At 22.5% G+C, this 18840-nt stretch overlaps 2 protein-coding genes across 2 annotated transcripts in view; one reads left to right on the top strand and one right to left on the bottom strand.

The window, feature by feature from the left end:
• The window catches only part of LOC117178400 (cytosolic carboxypeptidase-like protein 5), a 57118-nt gene extending 45314 nt beyond the window's left edge, over positions 1 to 11804 (bottom strand). The window contains exons 1-2 of the mRNA XM_033369828.1: positions 11171 to 11804; positions 247 to 539 (exon numbers count right to left, since the gene is read on the bottom strand). Of these exons, the coding sequence (XP_033225719.1) occupies positions 247 to 539; positions 11171 to 11288 (411 nt within the window). The 5' untranslated portion in view covers positions 11289 to 11804. The remainder of the gene's footprint in view (positions 1 to 246; positions 540 to 11170) is intronic.
• Positions 11805 to 16601: 4797 nt separating this feature from the next.
• LOC117177692 (eukaryotic translation initiation factor 1A, X-chromosomal) overlaps positions 16602 to 18840 on the top strand; it is an 18379-nt gene continuing 16140 nt past the window's right edge. The window contains exons 1-2 of the mRNA XM_033368549.1: positions 16602 to 16740; positions 16958 to 17041. Coding sequence (XP_033224440.1) covers positions 16725 to 16740; positions 16958 to 17041 — 100 coding nt within the window. The 5' untranslated portion in view covers positions 16602 to 16724. The remainder of the gene's footprint in view (positions 16741 to 16957; positions 17042 to 18840) is intronic.

Genomic DNA, 18840 nt, shown 5'->3' on the forward strand with positions numbered 1-18840 from the left:
GCAAAATAACCAAATTAAAAAAAAGTTAAATTTTTATTTTTAACCAAAATAGTTGATTTTTTGACTCAAAGAAATTCAATTTTATCAAAAAAGTTCATTTTCAACCAAATAGATTAAGTTTCTAGTAAATTGTTAAATTTTCTACAAAAAAGTTATAATTTTCAACAAAAAAGTTAGTTTTTAACCAAAATAGTTACATTTTTGTCTATTTTTCAGAATTAATAATTGTAAATAAAGAATACTTACTGCGTAGATCGGCTTATCACGGATCCTGTCCCATTGCGGATGTCCTGGTATAATTTTATAAACCGGGCACATTCCTTGACTAAACATTTTCATTTGTTTATTAAGATTAATCACATTGAGTTTGACATAAGCTTCTGGTGCTCCGGCTTTGACTCCAAAGTAAAACCATGTTCTGTTGCCATTTTCGTACTCTGTATCATGGCAATCATGTTTCGTCCATAAATTAAATTCATAGTCGAGGGTTTCGTCGCTGACGCCATTTTTGCAGGACTTAACGTCCGTTTCACGCGATTCTATAAATTCGATTTCAATTTGTTATTAAAAAAGGAAAAATTTTACGTTAGTTCATTCAGATTATTTTCAATAATCTGGATAAATAAATATTGAATTTATAACAAAAATAAATTATAAAAAAATATTTCGAACATTTTCAGGGTTTTTTTAAGTATAATTTTTCATAGTACGGAACCGTTCAAATCTTTCGCATTTTTTTAAAACAATCGACTCGGAATATGTATGGAAATTTGCAAGTTTATTATAAACGATATTTTTTTTCAGTTTCTAGAAATTCAATTCATGTGTTCAATTTATAAAGCTTTGACAAGGCTTTTGTTTGAATTGTTAAATTTTCAATTGAAAATGTTAATTTCCAACCAAAAATGGAACAGTCAAATTTTGAAACAGAATAATTGAATTTTCAACAATATAGTTCAATTGAATTTTCAACTAAAAAAGAAAACATTTTAAAAGAAAATATTTTTTTTATTTTTAACTAAAGGAATTAATTTCAGACCAAAAAATTACTTTTTAACAAAGTAGTATAACTTCGAATAAAAAATTGAGAATTTTCAATAACAAATTAAACAGTCTATATTCCCACCAAAAAAGAATACAAATATTTTAATATTAAATAAAAAAGAGTTAAATTTAAAAAAAATGATTAATTTAAAATTAAATATTTAATTTTTTAGCTCAAAAAATAATTTTAAAAAATTTAGATGATAAATTAAACACTTAGATTTTCTTCAAAAGAAATGAAATTGCAACCTAAAAAAAATTTGAATCAAAAATTAAATAGTTCAATTTTGAATCAAAAAATCATTTATAATACAAAAGGAAGTTTGAACAAAATACTTGAACTTTGAACAAAAATAATGAATTTTCAAATACGAAGATTAATTTTCTACGAAAAGTCAAATTTTCAACTTAGAAATTAATTTTTAACTAAAATAAATAAATTTACAAACAATATGAATAATTTTCTTCAAAAAAAGTCAATTTGCAAACACATAGTTAAATTTTCAATTAAAAAAAATGAATTTTCAACAATATAGTTCAATTGAATTTTCAACTAAAAAATAAAACATTTTCAACAGTTAAATTGTATATTACAAAAATTAATTTAAAAAAAAATAAAAGGATTTTTTCAAAGATTTTTTAACTAAAGTAATGAATTTGCTACCAACAAATTACTTTTTAACAAAGAAGTACAACTTTGAACAAAAAATTTAGAATTTTCAAGAAAAAATTAAATAGTCGATATTCCAACCAAAAAAGAATTAAAATTCTTTAATATTAAATTTTTAAAAACAGTTAAATTTAAAGAAAAAAGACGAACATAAAATGAAAGCCTTGATTTTTCAGTCCAAAAATTAATGAAAAAATTAATATGAATTTGCTACTAAAAGAAAAAAAAATTTCAAACAAAAATGCAATAGTGAATTTTTCAGATAACAAAATTGAATTTTCAACAATATAGTTCAATTTGTAACAAAGAAGTGAATTTTCAACGAAAAAAGAAAGCATTTTTAACCAAAAATGAAACAGTTAAATTCCCTGTTCAAAAACTTGATTTTCAACCTGAGAAAAAACGAATTTTTCAACAGAATAGTTGAATTTTCAGACATAGAGATGAACTTTTAACTGAAGTAATGAATCTTCAACAAAAAATTGAATAGAAAATATACGAATCAAAAAAGAATTGAAATATTTGAATATTAATTAACAAACAGTTAAATTTAAACAAAGAAGATTAACTTGAAATGGAATATTTAATTTTTAGTTCAAAAATTAATTTAACAAAAATTACATTATAAATTAAACGAATAAATTTTCATTTTGAATTTTCAGTAAAAAAATAATTTTTAATAAAAATGATTTGAACAAAATACTTAAATTTTGAACCAAAAAAATATAAATTTCCAAACAAAAAGATTAATTTTCCACAAAAAGTAAAATTTTTCAAGTTAGAAATAAATTTTTAAGAAAAATAAATAAATTTAAAAAACAGAAAGAATAAATTTTCTTCAAAAAAAGTCAATTTTCAAACACATTATTGAATTTTCCACTAAAAAAGTTTATTTGAAAGAATACAAAAAACCAATTTATCAACCAAAAGTGACGAATTTTCATCCGAATGGTTCATTTTTAAACTAAAATAGACGAATTTTAACAAAAAATGGACAGTTAAATTTTTAGTTAATCAATTTTTTACGAAAAAAAACTAAATATTCACCGAAATGGTTTATCCTTCCCTGAAAAAATTGTTGTTGAAAATTAAAACAAATGTGTAATTATATAATTAATCCATTTTTTGATAATACTTTTTATTTACTTGAAAATTCAAGTATTTATTTTAAAAAATTTGTTTAGTTGAAAATTTAACTATTTTCTTTAAAATTCGGGTATTTTGTGTGGAAAATCGTATTTTTCAGCAGAAAATTAATTTTTTTAACTAAAAATTAAACTCTCTCATTTTTATTTAAAAACTGAATTTTTTTAGTTAAAGATTCCACTATTAAATTTTAATTTGGTCTTTTTTAGTTGAAAATTCCACAATTCTGTTGAAACTGAATGTTTTTTGTTAAAAAATAGTGTCTTTTAGCAGGAAAATAATTTGTTTGAACAGAAAATTAATTTCGTTATACTGAACATTTAACTATTTCATTTTTATTAATCATTGATCTTCTTTGGTTTAAAATTCAGTTATTGAGTTGAAAAATGGTGTTTTCAGTTGCAAATTCGACTATTTTGTTGCAAATTCACTTTTTTTAATTCATTATTTTATTGTTGAAGAATCGTATTTTTGGCCAAAAATTAATTTTTTAAACTTGAAATTTAACTATTTCAATTTGTTTTTATTTTTCTTTAGTTTAAAATTCTCTGGATTTTGAGTATAAGAAAATAAAATAATTTTTTTTTAATTATTATTTAAATTCATGAGCTTTATAGACAAAGTCAAGAAATAATTAATCATGTTTTTACAATGAATATTTCATTGTTTAATTAATCAATTTCAGGCTGAAAACTGATCATTTTGCGTTTAAAATTCAAATATTTTGCTAAAAATTCGTATTTTTGTTTATTGAAAAAACGTCTTTTTTGCACAAAATTATTTTTTTCAACTGAAACTGTAACTATATTTTATTTTTCATTCAATATTGATCTTTTTCAGTTCAGAAATCGAATATATCGTTTAAAAATTGTCTTTAGTAGTTAAAAATTCATTTTGGTGGTTGAAGATAAAAACTACTTTGTTGAAATTTAAATATTGAATTTTAAATACAGGAAGATAAAACAGAAAATTTGAATTGTATTTGAAATTCATGAACTTTAGAAAAAAAATTTTAAATGATTAATTATGTTTTGATTATTATTTAATCATTCGATTAATCGATTTTTGACTACAAATCGATCTTTTTTAGTTGAAATTCTACTATTTTGTTAAAAATTCATTTTTTTGTTGTTGAAATATCGTGTTTTTTGAAGATAATTAATTTTTTAAACTGAAAATTTAACTAATTCATTTTTTATTAAATATTGATCGTTTTTTGTTGAATATTCAACTACTTTGTGGAAAATTTATTTTTATGTTGTTAAAAAATCGTCTGTTTTGTACATTTACATTTATACATTTTACATATATTTATACATTTATACATTTTTGAACTGAAAATTTAACTATTTAATTTTTTTATTAAACATTTATATTTTTGAGTTAATAATACAACTATGTAGATGAAAATTTGTCTATATAAGTTGAAAATTCATGTTTTTTATTTAAAAAATAATCTTTTTTCGTAGAAAATTGATTTGTTTCTTTGAAAATTCATCATTTTAGTTAAAAATTTAACTGTTTGATTAAACATAAAATTACTTGGTTGAAATATAAACTCCAAATTTTAAGTATAAGATAAAATAAAAATTTATTTAAATTATTATTCGAATTCATGAAATTTAGAGACACCCATAAATCATTAATAACGTTTATAGTATTATTTATTTATTCAATTAATCGATTTTTTGCTGAAAATTGATCTTTTTTAGTTGAAATTTAACTATTTAGTTGAAAATGTATCTTTTGAAGTTGAAAATTCAACTGAGAATTCAATTTGGTGGTCGAAAATAAAAGTACATGGTTAAAAGTTAAATTCTGAATGTTAAGCAAGAAATGATTAATTATGTTATTATTATTGTTTTATTTTTTACCTTATCGATTTTTGGCTGAAAATTGATCTTTTTTAGCTCAAATTCAACAATTTTGTCGAAAATTCATGCATTTTTTGTTGTTCAAATATCATCTTTTTGGCAGAAAATTAATTTTTTTAACTGAAAACTTGACTATTTCATTCTTTGTTCAATATTCATCTTTTTTTGTTGAAAATTTAACTACTTCGTGGAAAATTTATTTTGCTGATGCTGAAAAATCGTCTATTTTGGCAAAGAATACATTTTGTAAAATGGAAATTTAAATATTTAATTTTCTTGTTAAATATTGATCTTTTTTAGTTCAAAATTCACCTACTTAGATGAAAATCTTTCTATATAAGTTGAAAATTTATGTTTTTTCTTAAAACAACATCTTTTTTGAGGAAAATTAATTTTTTCAACTAAAAATGTAACTATATTTCATTTTTCATTAAATATTGATCTTTTTCGGTTCAAAATTTGAATATTTAATTCAAAATTTGTCTTTTGTAGTTGAAAATTCATTTTGGTAGTTGACATTGAAACTACATGATTGAAAGTTAAATTTTAATTTTTAAGTTCAGGAAGATAAAATAGAAAGTTTGAATTGTATTTAAAATTCATGAACTTTAGAAAAAAATTCAAGAAATGACTAATTATGTTTTTATTATTATTTAACCATTTGATTAATCGATTTTTGGCAGAAAATTGATCTTTTTTAGTTAAAATTCAACTATTTTATTGAAAATCCACGTTTTTCTTGTTGACAAGTCGTCTTTTTGGCAGGAAATTAATTATTTAAACTTAAAATTTAATTATTTCTTTTTTGGTTGAATATTGATATTTCTTAGTTTAAAATTCAACTATTTAGTGCAAACTTTGTCTTTCTTAGTTGAAAATTACACCATTTCGTTGGAAAATCATCATTTTAGTTGAAAATTTGTCTTCTTGGTTGAAAATAAAACTACTTGCTTTAAAGTTAGACTCTGAATTTCAAGTAAAAGAAGAAAAAATTAAAATTTATGTGAATTATTATTAAAATTCATGGATTTTAGATACAAATTCGAGAAATAATTAATCATGTTCTTAAAACTAATATCTAATTATATAATTAATCCATTTTTGACTAATACGTGATTTATTTACTTAAAAATTCAAGTATTTAGTTAAGATTTTGTCTTTTTTAGTTGAAAATTCAACTATTTTGTTAAAAGTTCAGGTTTTTTTTAGTGGAAAACTCGCATTTTTCAATAGAATTTTTTTTAAACTAAATATTAAACTCTCTCATTTGTTGTTAAACATTGAAATTTTGTAGTTGAAAATTTGTAATTTTCAGTTGAAAATTGGACTACTTTGTTGAAAATTCATGTTTTTTTTTAAAGTCATCTTTTTTTGGTAGAAAATTAATCTTCTTGTTTGAAGAACAATATTTTTTTTTAATTAATTTGGCTGATTGATAATAAAACTCCTTGGTTGAAAGTTGAACTCGAAATTTTAAGTATAAGAAGATAAAATAAAAAATTGTTTGCATTATTATTTAAATTCATGAACTTTCTAGACAAATTCAAGAAATGATTAATTATGTTTTTAAAATAAAAATTTAAGTATTTAGTTAATCCAATTCTGCCTGAAACCTAATCTTTTTGAGTTCTAAATTAAACTTTTTGTTAAAATATTCATGTTTTTTGTTGAAAAAACATATTTTTTACAGAAAATTAATTTTTGAATTTAAAATTGATCTATTTAATGTTTGGTTGAATATTTATCTTTTTTATTTGAAAATTCAACCTTTTTTTTTAATTAATGTTTTTCTGTTGAAATACCGTCTTTCTAGTAAAAAAAGTAATTTATTTAAACAACAAATTAATATTTTACATTTAAAATTTAACAATTTAATTTTTGTTTAAAAAATGATCTTCTTTAGTTCAAAATTTAACTATTTAGATGAAAAATTGTGTTTTTTAATTTTAAATTCGACTATTTTGCTGAAAATTCGTGTTTATTAACAAAAACATCTTTTTTGGTAGAATATTAATCGTCTTGTTTGAAAATTCATGTTGCTGGTTCAGAATAAAACTACTTAGTTAAACTTTGGACTTTAAGTATAAGAAGATCAAATAAATTTTTTTTTAAATTATTATTTCAATTCATGAACTTTAAAAATAAATTTTAAAAATAATTAATTATGTTTTTATTATTATTTTATTATTTGACTAATCAATTTTGAGCTGAAAATTGATATTTTCGAGTTCACAATTCAACTATTTTGTTGAAAATTCAAGTTTTTTTTTTAAAAAAACATTTTTTTTGCAGAAAATTATTTTTTTCAACTGAAAATGTAACTATGTTTCATTTTTCATTAAATTTTGATGTTTTTCGGTTCCAAATTCTGAATTTTAAGTTCAACAAATATCGCCATTTTGGCAGAAAATTAATTTTTTAAACAGAAAATATAACTATTTCATTCTTAGTTAAATATTGATCTTTTTTTAGTTTAAAATTGAACTATTTATATGAGAATTTGTCTATTTTAGTTGAAGATTCATATTTTTTGTTGAAAAATTAATCATCTTAGTTGAAAATCCAACTGCTTCGTTAAAAATAAAACTACTTGATTGAAACTAAAACTGTGAGTTTAAGGTATAAAAGATAAGATAAATTTGTTTAAAATTATTATTAATTCAAGAAATGATGAATTTTATAAAATTATTATTTAGTTACTTAATTATTCGACTTTTGGCTGAAAATTAATATTTTCTAGTTCAAAATTCAACTACTTTTTTAAAAATTCATGATTTTTTGGTTGAAGAATCGTATTTTTGGTAAAAAATTCATTTTTTTTAAACAGAAAATAAGTTTTTATAGTGAAAATTGACCTATTCCATTTTTGGGTAAATATTTTTTTTTTAGATGAAAATTCAACTATTCTTATTGAAAATACATTTTTTTGTCGTCGAAATATCGTTTTTTTGGAGATAATTAATTTTTTAAACTGAAAATTTAACTATTTCATTCTTTGTTAAATATTGATCTTTCTTCGTTGAAAATTCAACTACTTTGTGGAAAATTTATTTTGATGCTGAAAAATCGTCTGTTTTAACAAAAAATACATTTTTTAACTGAAAATTTAACTATTAAATTTTTTGGTTAAAAATTAGTCTTTTTTAGTTCAAAATTCAACTATTTAGATGAAAATTTGTCTATTTTAGTTGAAGATTCATGTTTTTTGTTAAAAAATCATCTGTTTGGTTAAACAAAACTAATTAGTTGAAACTGAAACTCTGAATTTTAAGTATAAAAGATGAGATAAATTTGTTTAGAAATTATTATCCAAATGCATGGACTTTAGAGACATATTCAAGAAATGATTAGTTTTTAAAAATTATTATTTAGTTATTTAATTAATGGACTTTTGGCTGAAAATTAATCTTTTTTATTTCAAAATTCAACTGCTTTTTGAGAAATTCATGATTTTTTTATTGAAGAATCGTATTTTTGGCAGAAAATTAATTATTTAAACTGAATATTTAACTATTTAAATCTTTGTTAAATATTAATCTTTTTTAGTTTAAAATTTATCTGTTTTAGTTAAAAATTCAAATATTTTGTTAAAAATTCATGTTTTTTTGTTGAAAAATCGTCTTTCTAACAACAAAAATAATTTTTTACACTGAAAATTTAACAATTTCATTTTTTCTTAAATAATGATCTTCTTAGTTCAAAATTTATCTATTTAGATGAAAAATTGTTTGTTTTTTAAAAAACAAACTTCTTTTTTGGTATAAAATTAATCATCTTGTTTAAAAATAAATCTTTTTGTTTGCAAATTCATCTTGCTGGTTGAAAATAAAACTACTTAGTTAAACTCTGGATTTTAAGTATTAGAAAATGCAATAAAATGTTGTTAAAAATTATTATTTCAATACAAGAATTTTAAAAATAAATTCAAAAATTATTAATTATGTTTTTATTATTAATTTATTATTTAACTAATCAATTTTAGGCTGAAAAATGATCTTTTCGAGTTCAAAATTCAACTATTTTGTTGAAAATTAATCATTTTAGTTGAAACTTCAACTGCTTTGTTGAAAATATAAATAATTATTTAAATATAAACTCTGAATTTTAATGATATAGATAGAAGAAATTTGTTTAAAAATAATTATTCGAATGTATGGACTTTGGAGTCAAATTAGAGAAATGATCAATTATTTTTTTCTTATTATTTAGTTATTTAAATCATTGATTTTTGCCTGAAAATTGATCTTCTTTAGTTCAAAATTCAACTACTTTTTTTTAAATTCATGATTTTTTTGTTGAAGAATCGTATTTTTGGCAGAAATTAATTTTTGGAACAGAAAATGAGTTGTTGAGATATCGTCGTTTTTGGCAGAGAATTAACTTTTTTTAATAAAAATTTAACTATTTTATTTTTGGTTAAATACTGATCTTTTTTAGTTCAAAATTCAACTACTTTTTTTGAACTTCGTGATTTTTTGTTGAAGAATCGTATTTTTGGCAGCGAATTAATTTTTTAAACAGAAAATAAGTTTTTTATACTGAAAATTTAACTATTGCATTTTGGTAAATATTGATTTCTTTAGTTGAAAATTTAACTATTTTTTTGAAAATGAAGTTTTTTTGTTTTGTTGAAATATCGTGTTTTTGGGAAAAAATTAATTTTTTAAACTTAAAATTTAACTATTTTATTCTTTGTTAAATATTGATCTTTGTTAGTTGAAAATTTAACTACTTTGTGGAAAATTTATTTTGATTTTGAAAAATCGGCTGTTGTGGCAGAGAATACATTTTTTTAACTAAAAATTTAACTATTTAATTTTGTTATCAAAAATTAATATTTTTTACTTCAAAATTCAACTATTTAAATGAAAAATTGTCTATTTTAGTTGAAAATTAACGTTTTTTGTTGAAAAATAGTCTGTTTTATAAAAAAATAATCTTCTTGATTGAAAATTATTTTTTTTATTGAAAAATGATCCTTTTAGTTGAAAATTCAAGTATTTCGTTAAAAATAAAACTAATTGGTTAAACATGAATTCTGAATTTTAATTATAATAGGTAGAATAATTTTGTTTTGAAATAATTATTCAAATTCATGGACTTTAGAGGTAAATTCAAGAAATGATCCATTATTTTTTAATTATTATTTAGTTAATTAACTAATCGGTTTTTAGCTGAAAATTGATCTTTTTTAGTTCGAAATTCAACTACTTTTTTTTTAAATCATGATTTTTTTGTTGAAAAATCGTCTTTCTAGCAAAACAATCAATTTTTTACATTGAAAATTCAACAATTTCATTTTTGCTTAAATAATGATCTTCTTTAGTTCAATATTTAACTATTTAGAAGAAAAATTGTGTGTTTATTAAAAAACAAACATCTTTTTTGGTAAGGAATTAATCTTCTTATTTGAAAATTAATTTTTTGGTTTGAAAATTGATCCTTTTAGTTCAAAATTCAACTGTTTCATTAAACATAAGACTAGTTACTTGAAACTTAAACTCTGAATTTTAATTATAAAAATTCAAATAAATTTGTTTAAAAATAATTATTCAAATTCATGGACTTTAGAGACAAATTAGATAAATCATCAATTATTTTTTTTCTTATTATTTCGTTATTCAATTAATTAATTTTTGGCTGAAAATTGATCTTTTTTAGTTCAAAATTCAACTACTTTTTTTTTAATTCATGGTTTTTTCGGTGAAGAATCGTATTTTTGGCAGCAAATTAATTTTTTTATTTTAAAAATTCAACTATTGCATTTTTGGGTAAGTATTGATATGTTTTAGTAGAAAATTTAAATATTTGTTTGAAACTTTATGTTTTTTTGTATTTTGAAATATCGTCTTTTTTGGCAGAAGATTATTTAAAAAAAATAAAAATGTAACTATTTCATTTTTTGTTAAGTATTGATCTTTTTCAGTTAAAAATTCAACTACTTTGTAGAAAATTTATTTTGATGTTATTGAAAAATCGCCTGTTTTGGCAAAGAATACATTTTTTTAACAGATAATTTAACTATTTAATTTTTTTGTTAAAAATTGATCTTTTCTAGTTGAAAATTCAACTATTTAGATGAAAATTTGTTTATTTTAGCTAAAAATTCATGTTTTTTGTTGAAAAATCATTTTTTTTTTTGGTAGAAAATTCATTTTTTTGTTTGAAAATTCAACTGTTTCGTTAAAAATAAAACTAGTTGGCTAAGCATAGACTGAATTTTAAGTATAAGATAAAATAAAAATTTGTTTAAATTAAAAATATTAACTAAAGCCCTAGAAACTGGAAAACACATTATTTATAATAAATTCTCGAAACTCTATAAACTATAGACACCCTGATAATAAAATTGGAACCTGGACAGGTTAATTAAGAAGATTTTAAAATCGAAAAAAGACAAAGAAACTTCGATAAAAACCATTAAAAAATTAATTACCATAACTAGTCCTTTCGATGACACCAACTTCCTCAACTCTCGCCAAGTTTGCAGAGTCAAAATCGTTGTAAAACACAAAACCGCCACAATTGATGCCTGCTGCCATTTCCGACATCATTCGATAAACAAGGTCAACAATAAATTAGTTGACCTTTTGTTCCATGTTGAAACGGCAAAGATAACACAAGATTTTTCAGAATTTGATAACAATCGACTTGCAGACGAACTTATAATTAGGTATTTAATAGTCCTTGACAGATCATATGATTTCTATTTACATTCCTTAATCACGAATCGGAGCACCTTTAGACTAGAATAAGATTTCTACCCTTCAGATCAGAAGAAATCTCGTTTTTTTCTCAATATGAATATCACGCGGACTATGAAATATCATACTTTTGAAAAAAAAACCACCAATCTTTTTCAGAACTAGACTGACGAATTCATTATAAATTCACTTTGTCAACAAACCGTCCTGTCATCTTGGACGAGTCCATTTCCATTTTCCTTTCATCGGCTACCTGACCTCGCATCCTCAAATATCGATATTTTGGCACTGAGTTTTATAAATAGCTGACTTCTTTACGTAAACTTAAGCTTTTCAAAAATAAACTCTATTTCTTTTCCTTTTTTTTTAGACAATTAAAAAAACTATTTTTTTTTATAAAATCAATTTGAGGCTGGTGACGTGACTAAATTTTGTTGGGCCCTTCCGCAGATAGTAAATTGAAGACTTTAAAGATTAAAGTAAGAATTTTAACATTCCAGAAGCTTGACATCAGGAAAATTTCAGAGTTTTATTAGCAATAATTCATAAATGTAACATTTTAGAATATGAAGTTTTCAGATTTAAAAATAATTATAAAAACAATTATGCGGGGTTTAACGCTACAGTACTTACGCTACTGTTTGACACTTAAATCAGAATTCTAATTCAACTTCTTTATATTAATGCCGTATTCCGAAATCCGGTGAATTTAATTTTAAAACATTGGTTAGAAACTCTTATAAATTATCCTTGTGAATATAATTTATTTAAATATTTTATCTTTAGTGATCATTCCTTATTTGGATTTCCCGCCATGAGTTCCTGGTTTCAAGACAGTGTCACCAAAAGCCAAAATTAAAAACGAACCGCTAGGTGGCGCTAGTTATTCCAGTCAAAGTTCCGCGGAAATTCAAATTACAAGAAAGAAAAATTGCCTCTTGAATCAAAAATTAGTAATAAATGTTTTTAGTTTACTCATAAAACTAATAAAAAATGTCAGTCTTGTAGTTTGAGAAAAAAATATTAAATATTTTTTAATCGTCGCTCTGAATTTCATGAATATAATAATATGGGTTTATTGAGAAGAACGTTTCAAACTATAAACAAAGATATTTGGTACAAGTTCTCAAAAGTTTTCTATTTTTTACATCAAAAAGAATCAAGTTCCCAACGTTGTGAATTCATATGTTTTATCTGAAAATTCCAAAACTTCGTTGAAAGTTTCAATAACTTGTTGAATATTCATTTTATTACTTGAAGATTAATCTCTTCTTTTTTTTTAATTGAACTTAATTGCTGAAAAATCATTTTTTTGTTCAAAACTTATATTTTTTGCTGAAAATTCAACTGCTTAATAAAAGATAAACTGTTTTATACAAAATATTTATTGTTTTTATTATTCTTAACTTTAGTGAAAAATTCATTTATTTCTTGAAACTAGAACTAATTTTGTGAATGTCTGTTTTTTAAATAATTTTCTTTAGATGAAAATTTAAATATTATTTCATGGTTAAAGATTAACTATCTTGGTTAAAAATCTATATTTTTAAAAATTAATTTTCAAATGAAACTTTTTCTTAAATTCTTTTTTTGTTTTTTTTTTGTTTTTAAAAATGGAACCATTTCGTTCAAAAAAATTTTGATTGAAAAGTTATCATTTTTAGAGAAAATTAATTTCTTTCTTGAAAATCGATCTATTTTGGCTGAAAATTCGTTTCATAGACAACAATTTTTTTCTAAAAATTAAATTATTCTTTTGTGGTTAAAAATTAATCTTTTTTGTTCAAAATCTATCCTTTTCGATAAAGAATTATTATTTTAGTTTAAAATTAATTTCTTGGTTTCAGATTGAACTATTTGCTTAAATATTAATTTTTAAATTTATCTTTTAAACTGAAAATCAAACTATTCCTCTCTAGTTGAAAAATAATATTCTTGGTTTCAAATTTGTATTTTGGGTTTAATAATAACTTATCAGGTTGAAAATTTATCTCAAAGTGCTAAAAATTTAATTATTTTGCTAAAAAATCAATTTTTGTTGAAAATTCATAATTTCAGTTGAAAACTCATTTTTTGTTGAAAATTGAAGTATTTTGTTCAATATTAATTTTTTAAATTAACCTTCTTACCTGAAAACTAAACTATTCTTTTTTAGTTGAAAATTAATCTTCTGGTTTCAAAATCTATCTACATGGTTAAAAATTTAACTTTTTTATAAATTCGTTGTTTTTTCCTAATGTAAATTAATTCTTTAACGCAAAATTGATACACTCCATTTTTGTTTTGAGAATTCAGTTTTTAAATTTAAAATTAAACTATTCGGTTGACAAATGATTTATTTCGTTTTGCATTTTTTTTATGAAAAATTAATCTTCTTAGTCCAATATCTATATTTTTTGCTCAAAATTTAACTTTTTTCACAAACTCTTATTTTATTAAAAATAATGTTTTAGCCGAATTATTTACTACTAATTTATCAGGGAATTGATTTTTTTCAATTTTAAATTAAACTGTCTAGTTGAAAATTGATTTTATTTGTTAACAATTATGTTTCTGAACATTTAATCTTTTTTCTTAAAAATTCATCTTTTTGATTGAAAATTTATTTCTTTAGTTGCAAATGTAACTATTTTGTTGAAAATTAGTTGCTTAATTAGAAATCCACCTTTTTGGTTAGAAGTTAATTTCATTTTTTCAAATTGAAAACTAATGTTTCTAATCTGAATATTAATAATTACATTTTTGGTTGAAAATTGTTCTTTTCCAAGTAAAAAGTCATTCATAATGTTGTGGATTTATACTTTTTGGTAAAGAACTAATCTTGTTGGTCGAAAGGACTAATTTTTTGTTGGAATTTAGAAGTTTTTTTTTTATTAATTAATTTTTTCAACTGAAAAGTTCAGAATAGCATTTTTGATGTAATATTTATCTTTTTTTTTTTAGAAAAATCATATTTTTTGATAGAAAATTAATTATGTTGGTTAAGGGCATGTGACACAGCTAAATACCTATATTACCGACCACAGTTTTTCAGTTCACTGAATGTTTTTTTGAACCTAAGAACTTTTTTTGTAAATAAAATATCGAGCTGAAACTTTAGGAAATGTATTAGAGTACAATAAAGTACGAATGCAGTACGCATTTTAGTAGGAACTTCACTGAAAATTATTTCATCTTTTTTCTGAACCTCAACATTTTTTGAACGTTCGAACTTTTTTTATACATAAAATATCGGTCTCAAACTTTGAGAAATGCAAGAGCCGAAAGAAAACTACGTTTAAGTACAAAGCTTAAGAGCATGTAACACAGCTAAATACCTATATTACCGACCTCACTTTTTCAGTTCACTGAATGTTTTTTTAAACCTAAGAACTTTTTTTATAAATAAAATATCGAACTGAAACTTTGGAAAATGTATTAGAGTACAATAAAGTACGTTTAGGTACTGCATTTTGGTAGGAACTTCACTGAAAATTATTTTATCTTTTTTCTGACCCTCGACATTTTTTGAACGTTCGAACTTTTTTTATACATAAAATATCGGTCTCAAACTTTGAGAAATGCAAGAGCTGAAGGAAAACTACGTTTAAGTACAAATCTTAATAATAAAAGATGTAAAAAAATTTTTCAACTATCAATTCCATCGGCATCAGCCGGTAACGTTGTACACGAAAATACGAACCCTCTAGAGCCTCGCCTAGTGGCCGCCAGGGTTCGTATTTTCGTGTACAACGTTACCGGCTGATTCCGATGGAATTGATTGTTGAAATTTTTTTTTTTACATCTTTTATTATTAAGCTTTGTACTTAAACGTAGTTTTCTTTCGGCTCTTGCATTTCTCAAAGTTTGAGACCGATATTTTATGTATAAAAAAGTTCGAACGTTCAAAAAATGTTGAGGTTCAGAAAAAAGATGAAATAATTTTCAGTGAAGTTCCTACCAAAATGCAGTACCTAAACGTACTTTATTGCACTCTAATACATTTCCCAAAGTTTCAGCTCGATATTTTATTTACAAAAAACGTTCTTAGGTTCAAAAAAACATTCAGTGAACTGAAAAACTGTGGTCGGTTATATAGGTATTTAGCTGTGTCACATGCCTTAAAAGTTTAACTATTTTTTTTTTAAATTTATTTCTTTTGTGTTTCAAAAATAATTTCTTTAACTGAAAATTTCAGAATTAAATTTTGTATTGAATAATTATCTTTTTTGTGGAAAATTCTCCTTTTTTGAATAAAAATTAATTTCCATGTCTAAAAATTCAACTATTTTTTTAAATATTGGATTCGCTTGAGTTGAAAAAATAATTATTTCTAACTCTACTTGTAACTTTACGTTTTTTGGTTGGAAAAAAATGTTTTTCAGTTGAAAACTCAAATATTTTATCTAAAATTTATGTGCTTTTTTGAAAATTCGTTTGTTCTTAAAAGAAAGTTAATCTACGTTTGCAAAAATTAATCTTCTTGGTGTAAAATCTATCTTTTTCTTTGGAATTTTTTGTATAAATACGTTGTTTTTTATTAAGAATATTTTTTTAACAGTATTTATTTTTGAAAATTCGTCTGTTTTTTGCGGAAAATTATTCTGCTTGGCTAAAAAATAATCTTCTTAGTTGAAAATTGATCTTTATGCTTAAGAACTCAATTCTTTGGTCAGCAATGTATTTATTTGGTTAAAAATACAATACTTTTACTTGAACAGGTCGAATTCCTGCTAGAATCTCCTCTAAGTTGTAATATGTTTGTATTTTTCAAAATAAACATTTTGCTTATTTTATATTTTTTAGTCGTTACACTTCCACTTAGTCTTACGAATAAACTATAACCTTTTCATTTTTATTATTGGATGAAATATATTTTATAAAATAAAAGCCTATTCCAAGTTCTATTTTCTTAAATAATTGCTTCTGGGGAGTTATTTAAAAATTAAAATTTGCCGCCAACTGTTGGTCCACCTGATGTCGGCCATTTTAAACTTGGAAAATCGATAACACACGCCAGAGTCAATTTCATGTCCAAATTCACCACTTCTTTTAGCTTCTTTTTTATTTTTACATTGTTTATTTATAGAAAAAATGCTAAAGAAAATGTTTTTTCGAATTTTTGTACTCTTGCAGTAAACATTTTATCAGTATATCCAGAATAAAAGTGCATTTAATCTTTTGAATCTCTCTCCTAGGTTTTGAGTAGAGTAGTTTTGAGGTGTAACATTCCTTTTCATCTTGAGCCTTGAGCATCTCGAGGAAAGATTGTCCATTACTGTGTAGTTTTACCTTTTATCGTCTATCATGCCGAAGAATAAGGGTATGTCTTTATATTTTCATTTACGTTAATTTTCTCTGCACATTTTTCGATTTGATGTTTATTTTCGGAGTTTCTTAACGGCGATGAATTCATCAAAAATGTGGTTAGTTTATAATCTAACCTGTCAATGTCAAACGTGCTACAGAAATTTCACTTTTTTTCTCTCAGTTTTATTGATTTTTGGAGTGAAACTTAAATTCTGATTTCTTAATTTCAGGAAAGGGAGGTAAAAACAGGAGGAGAGGTAAAAATGAGAACGAAACTGAGAAAAGAGAACTCGTTTTCAAGGAAGATGGACAAGGTGAGTGTTTCGGAATTTCGATGAATCATATTATTTACTTGACAAATTCTTACAAAATATGATGAAACTAGCGCGATTAAAATTAAAATCTAAATTTGTTTTTAAACTAGTTTATTCTGACTTATCGAAATTTAACGAGGGAGTTTGAGAATTTTTATTTTGGAGCTCCAATTTATAATGCGTTTAGTTTTGTTTGCTTTGTCCAAACTAAGGAAATAATCGTATAGAATTCGTAATAATGCAATGGCTGGAAAACAAACTTTTTTTTATTTAACGATATGTTGAAATTCGTGATTTTCATGTTTGTTTATATTAGAATTAGAGTCAAAACAATTTTGTTCGATTTTAGAATAGTTTGTTTTTCATCAAAATAGTTAAATATTCAACCAAAGAAATGATTTTTTTAGCCAAAAAGATATATATTTGTAACCAAAAAGATTAATTTTCAACCATTAGTTAAATTCTTAGTTAAAAAAAATTATTATATTAAAAACAAACGATCATTCAATCGGGGAAATTAATTTCTTAATTTAAATTTTCAACGGCAGTAATTAAATTATCAGGGAAAAAACGAACAAAGAAATTAATGTTTAACGAAAAAAAAGTTTTGTTTCGATTAGAGAAATTAATTTTTAACGCAGAGAATTAATTTTCAACGTAATTAAAAAAATGGATTTGTAACCCAACAGTTTAATTTTCAACCAATAATTAAATTCTTATACAATAAATTTTTTTTTAACGATCATTAAAAAAAATCATTTTTAGAATAGGTGAATTTGCATCAAAATAATTTAATTTACAACCGAAGAAATAAATTTTCAACTATGAAGATTCATTATCTGCAAAAAAACAACAAATTTTCGACAAAGTAAATCAATTTTTAACCAAATAGTTTTGTTTTTTTCCTGAGAAAGATCTATTTTAAACCAAAAATTGAATACTTAAATTTTATAATTAATAAATTAAATATTTAATAAAAAAAATTAATTTGTAAAAAAAAGGGTAAATTTTGAACCATTATTGAAATTCTCATATAAAAAATATTAAAAATTCACACAAAATAGTGAAATATTCAACCATTAAATAAAATTAGTAGGTAAAAAAATTTTTAAAAAATCATTAAGCAAATAATTTCGATTTTCAAATAGTTTAATTTTCAACCAAAGAAATAAATTTTCAACCGTGAGGGTTAATTTTCTGCAAAAAGGAGACAAATTTTGAATAAAGTAAATAAATGAATTTTCAACAAAATAGTTTTCTTTCTCATTTTCGTCTAAAAAATGTCTGTTTTCAAGGACAAATTTAATAATTAAATTTAAAAAATAAAACAAATGTGGAAAAACACATTAAATTTTCTACCATTAGTTAAAGATAGATATTTATTTATTTATTTTTCAGCCCAACGGCCTTGAAAAATTGGACTTGGTTTACATTTCTTTTTCTTATCCATCCACTCTTGCATTCAAGGATTTTTTTTTTGACAACTAAAACAAAATAGAATCTCTATATGGATTAATAGTAACAATAATGGTTCTCTATACACTCATATTATACATTTCTCTACTTATCTAGAGTTAATCACATCCTCTTTTCGCTTTTCCAAAAGTCTTAACCAATTACACACATTCTTATTGCCTGCCCTACCATTTAGCATTTCTTCACTTTCTAATTCGCAAAAAAAAAAATTTCTAATTTCAAATTCGCAGTCTCGAATTAAATGTTCCAGTGTACCTTTTTCTCTTTTACATAAAGCGCACATCTGACTTCCTTCGTCTAACCAATATCTAGACTTTTCCTCT

This window comes from Belonocnema kinseyi, chromosome 8 (assembly GCF_010883055.1).
Source record: "Belonocnema kinseyi isolate 2016_QV_RU_SX_M_011 chromosome 8, B_treatae_v1, whole genome shotgun sequence".
Taxonomy (NCBI): Eukaryota; Metazoa; Arthropoda; class Insecta; order Hymenoptera; family Cynipidae; genus Belonocnema; species Belonocnema kinseyi.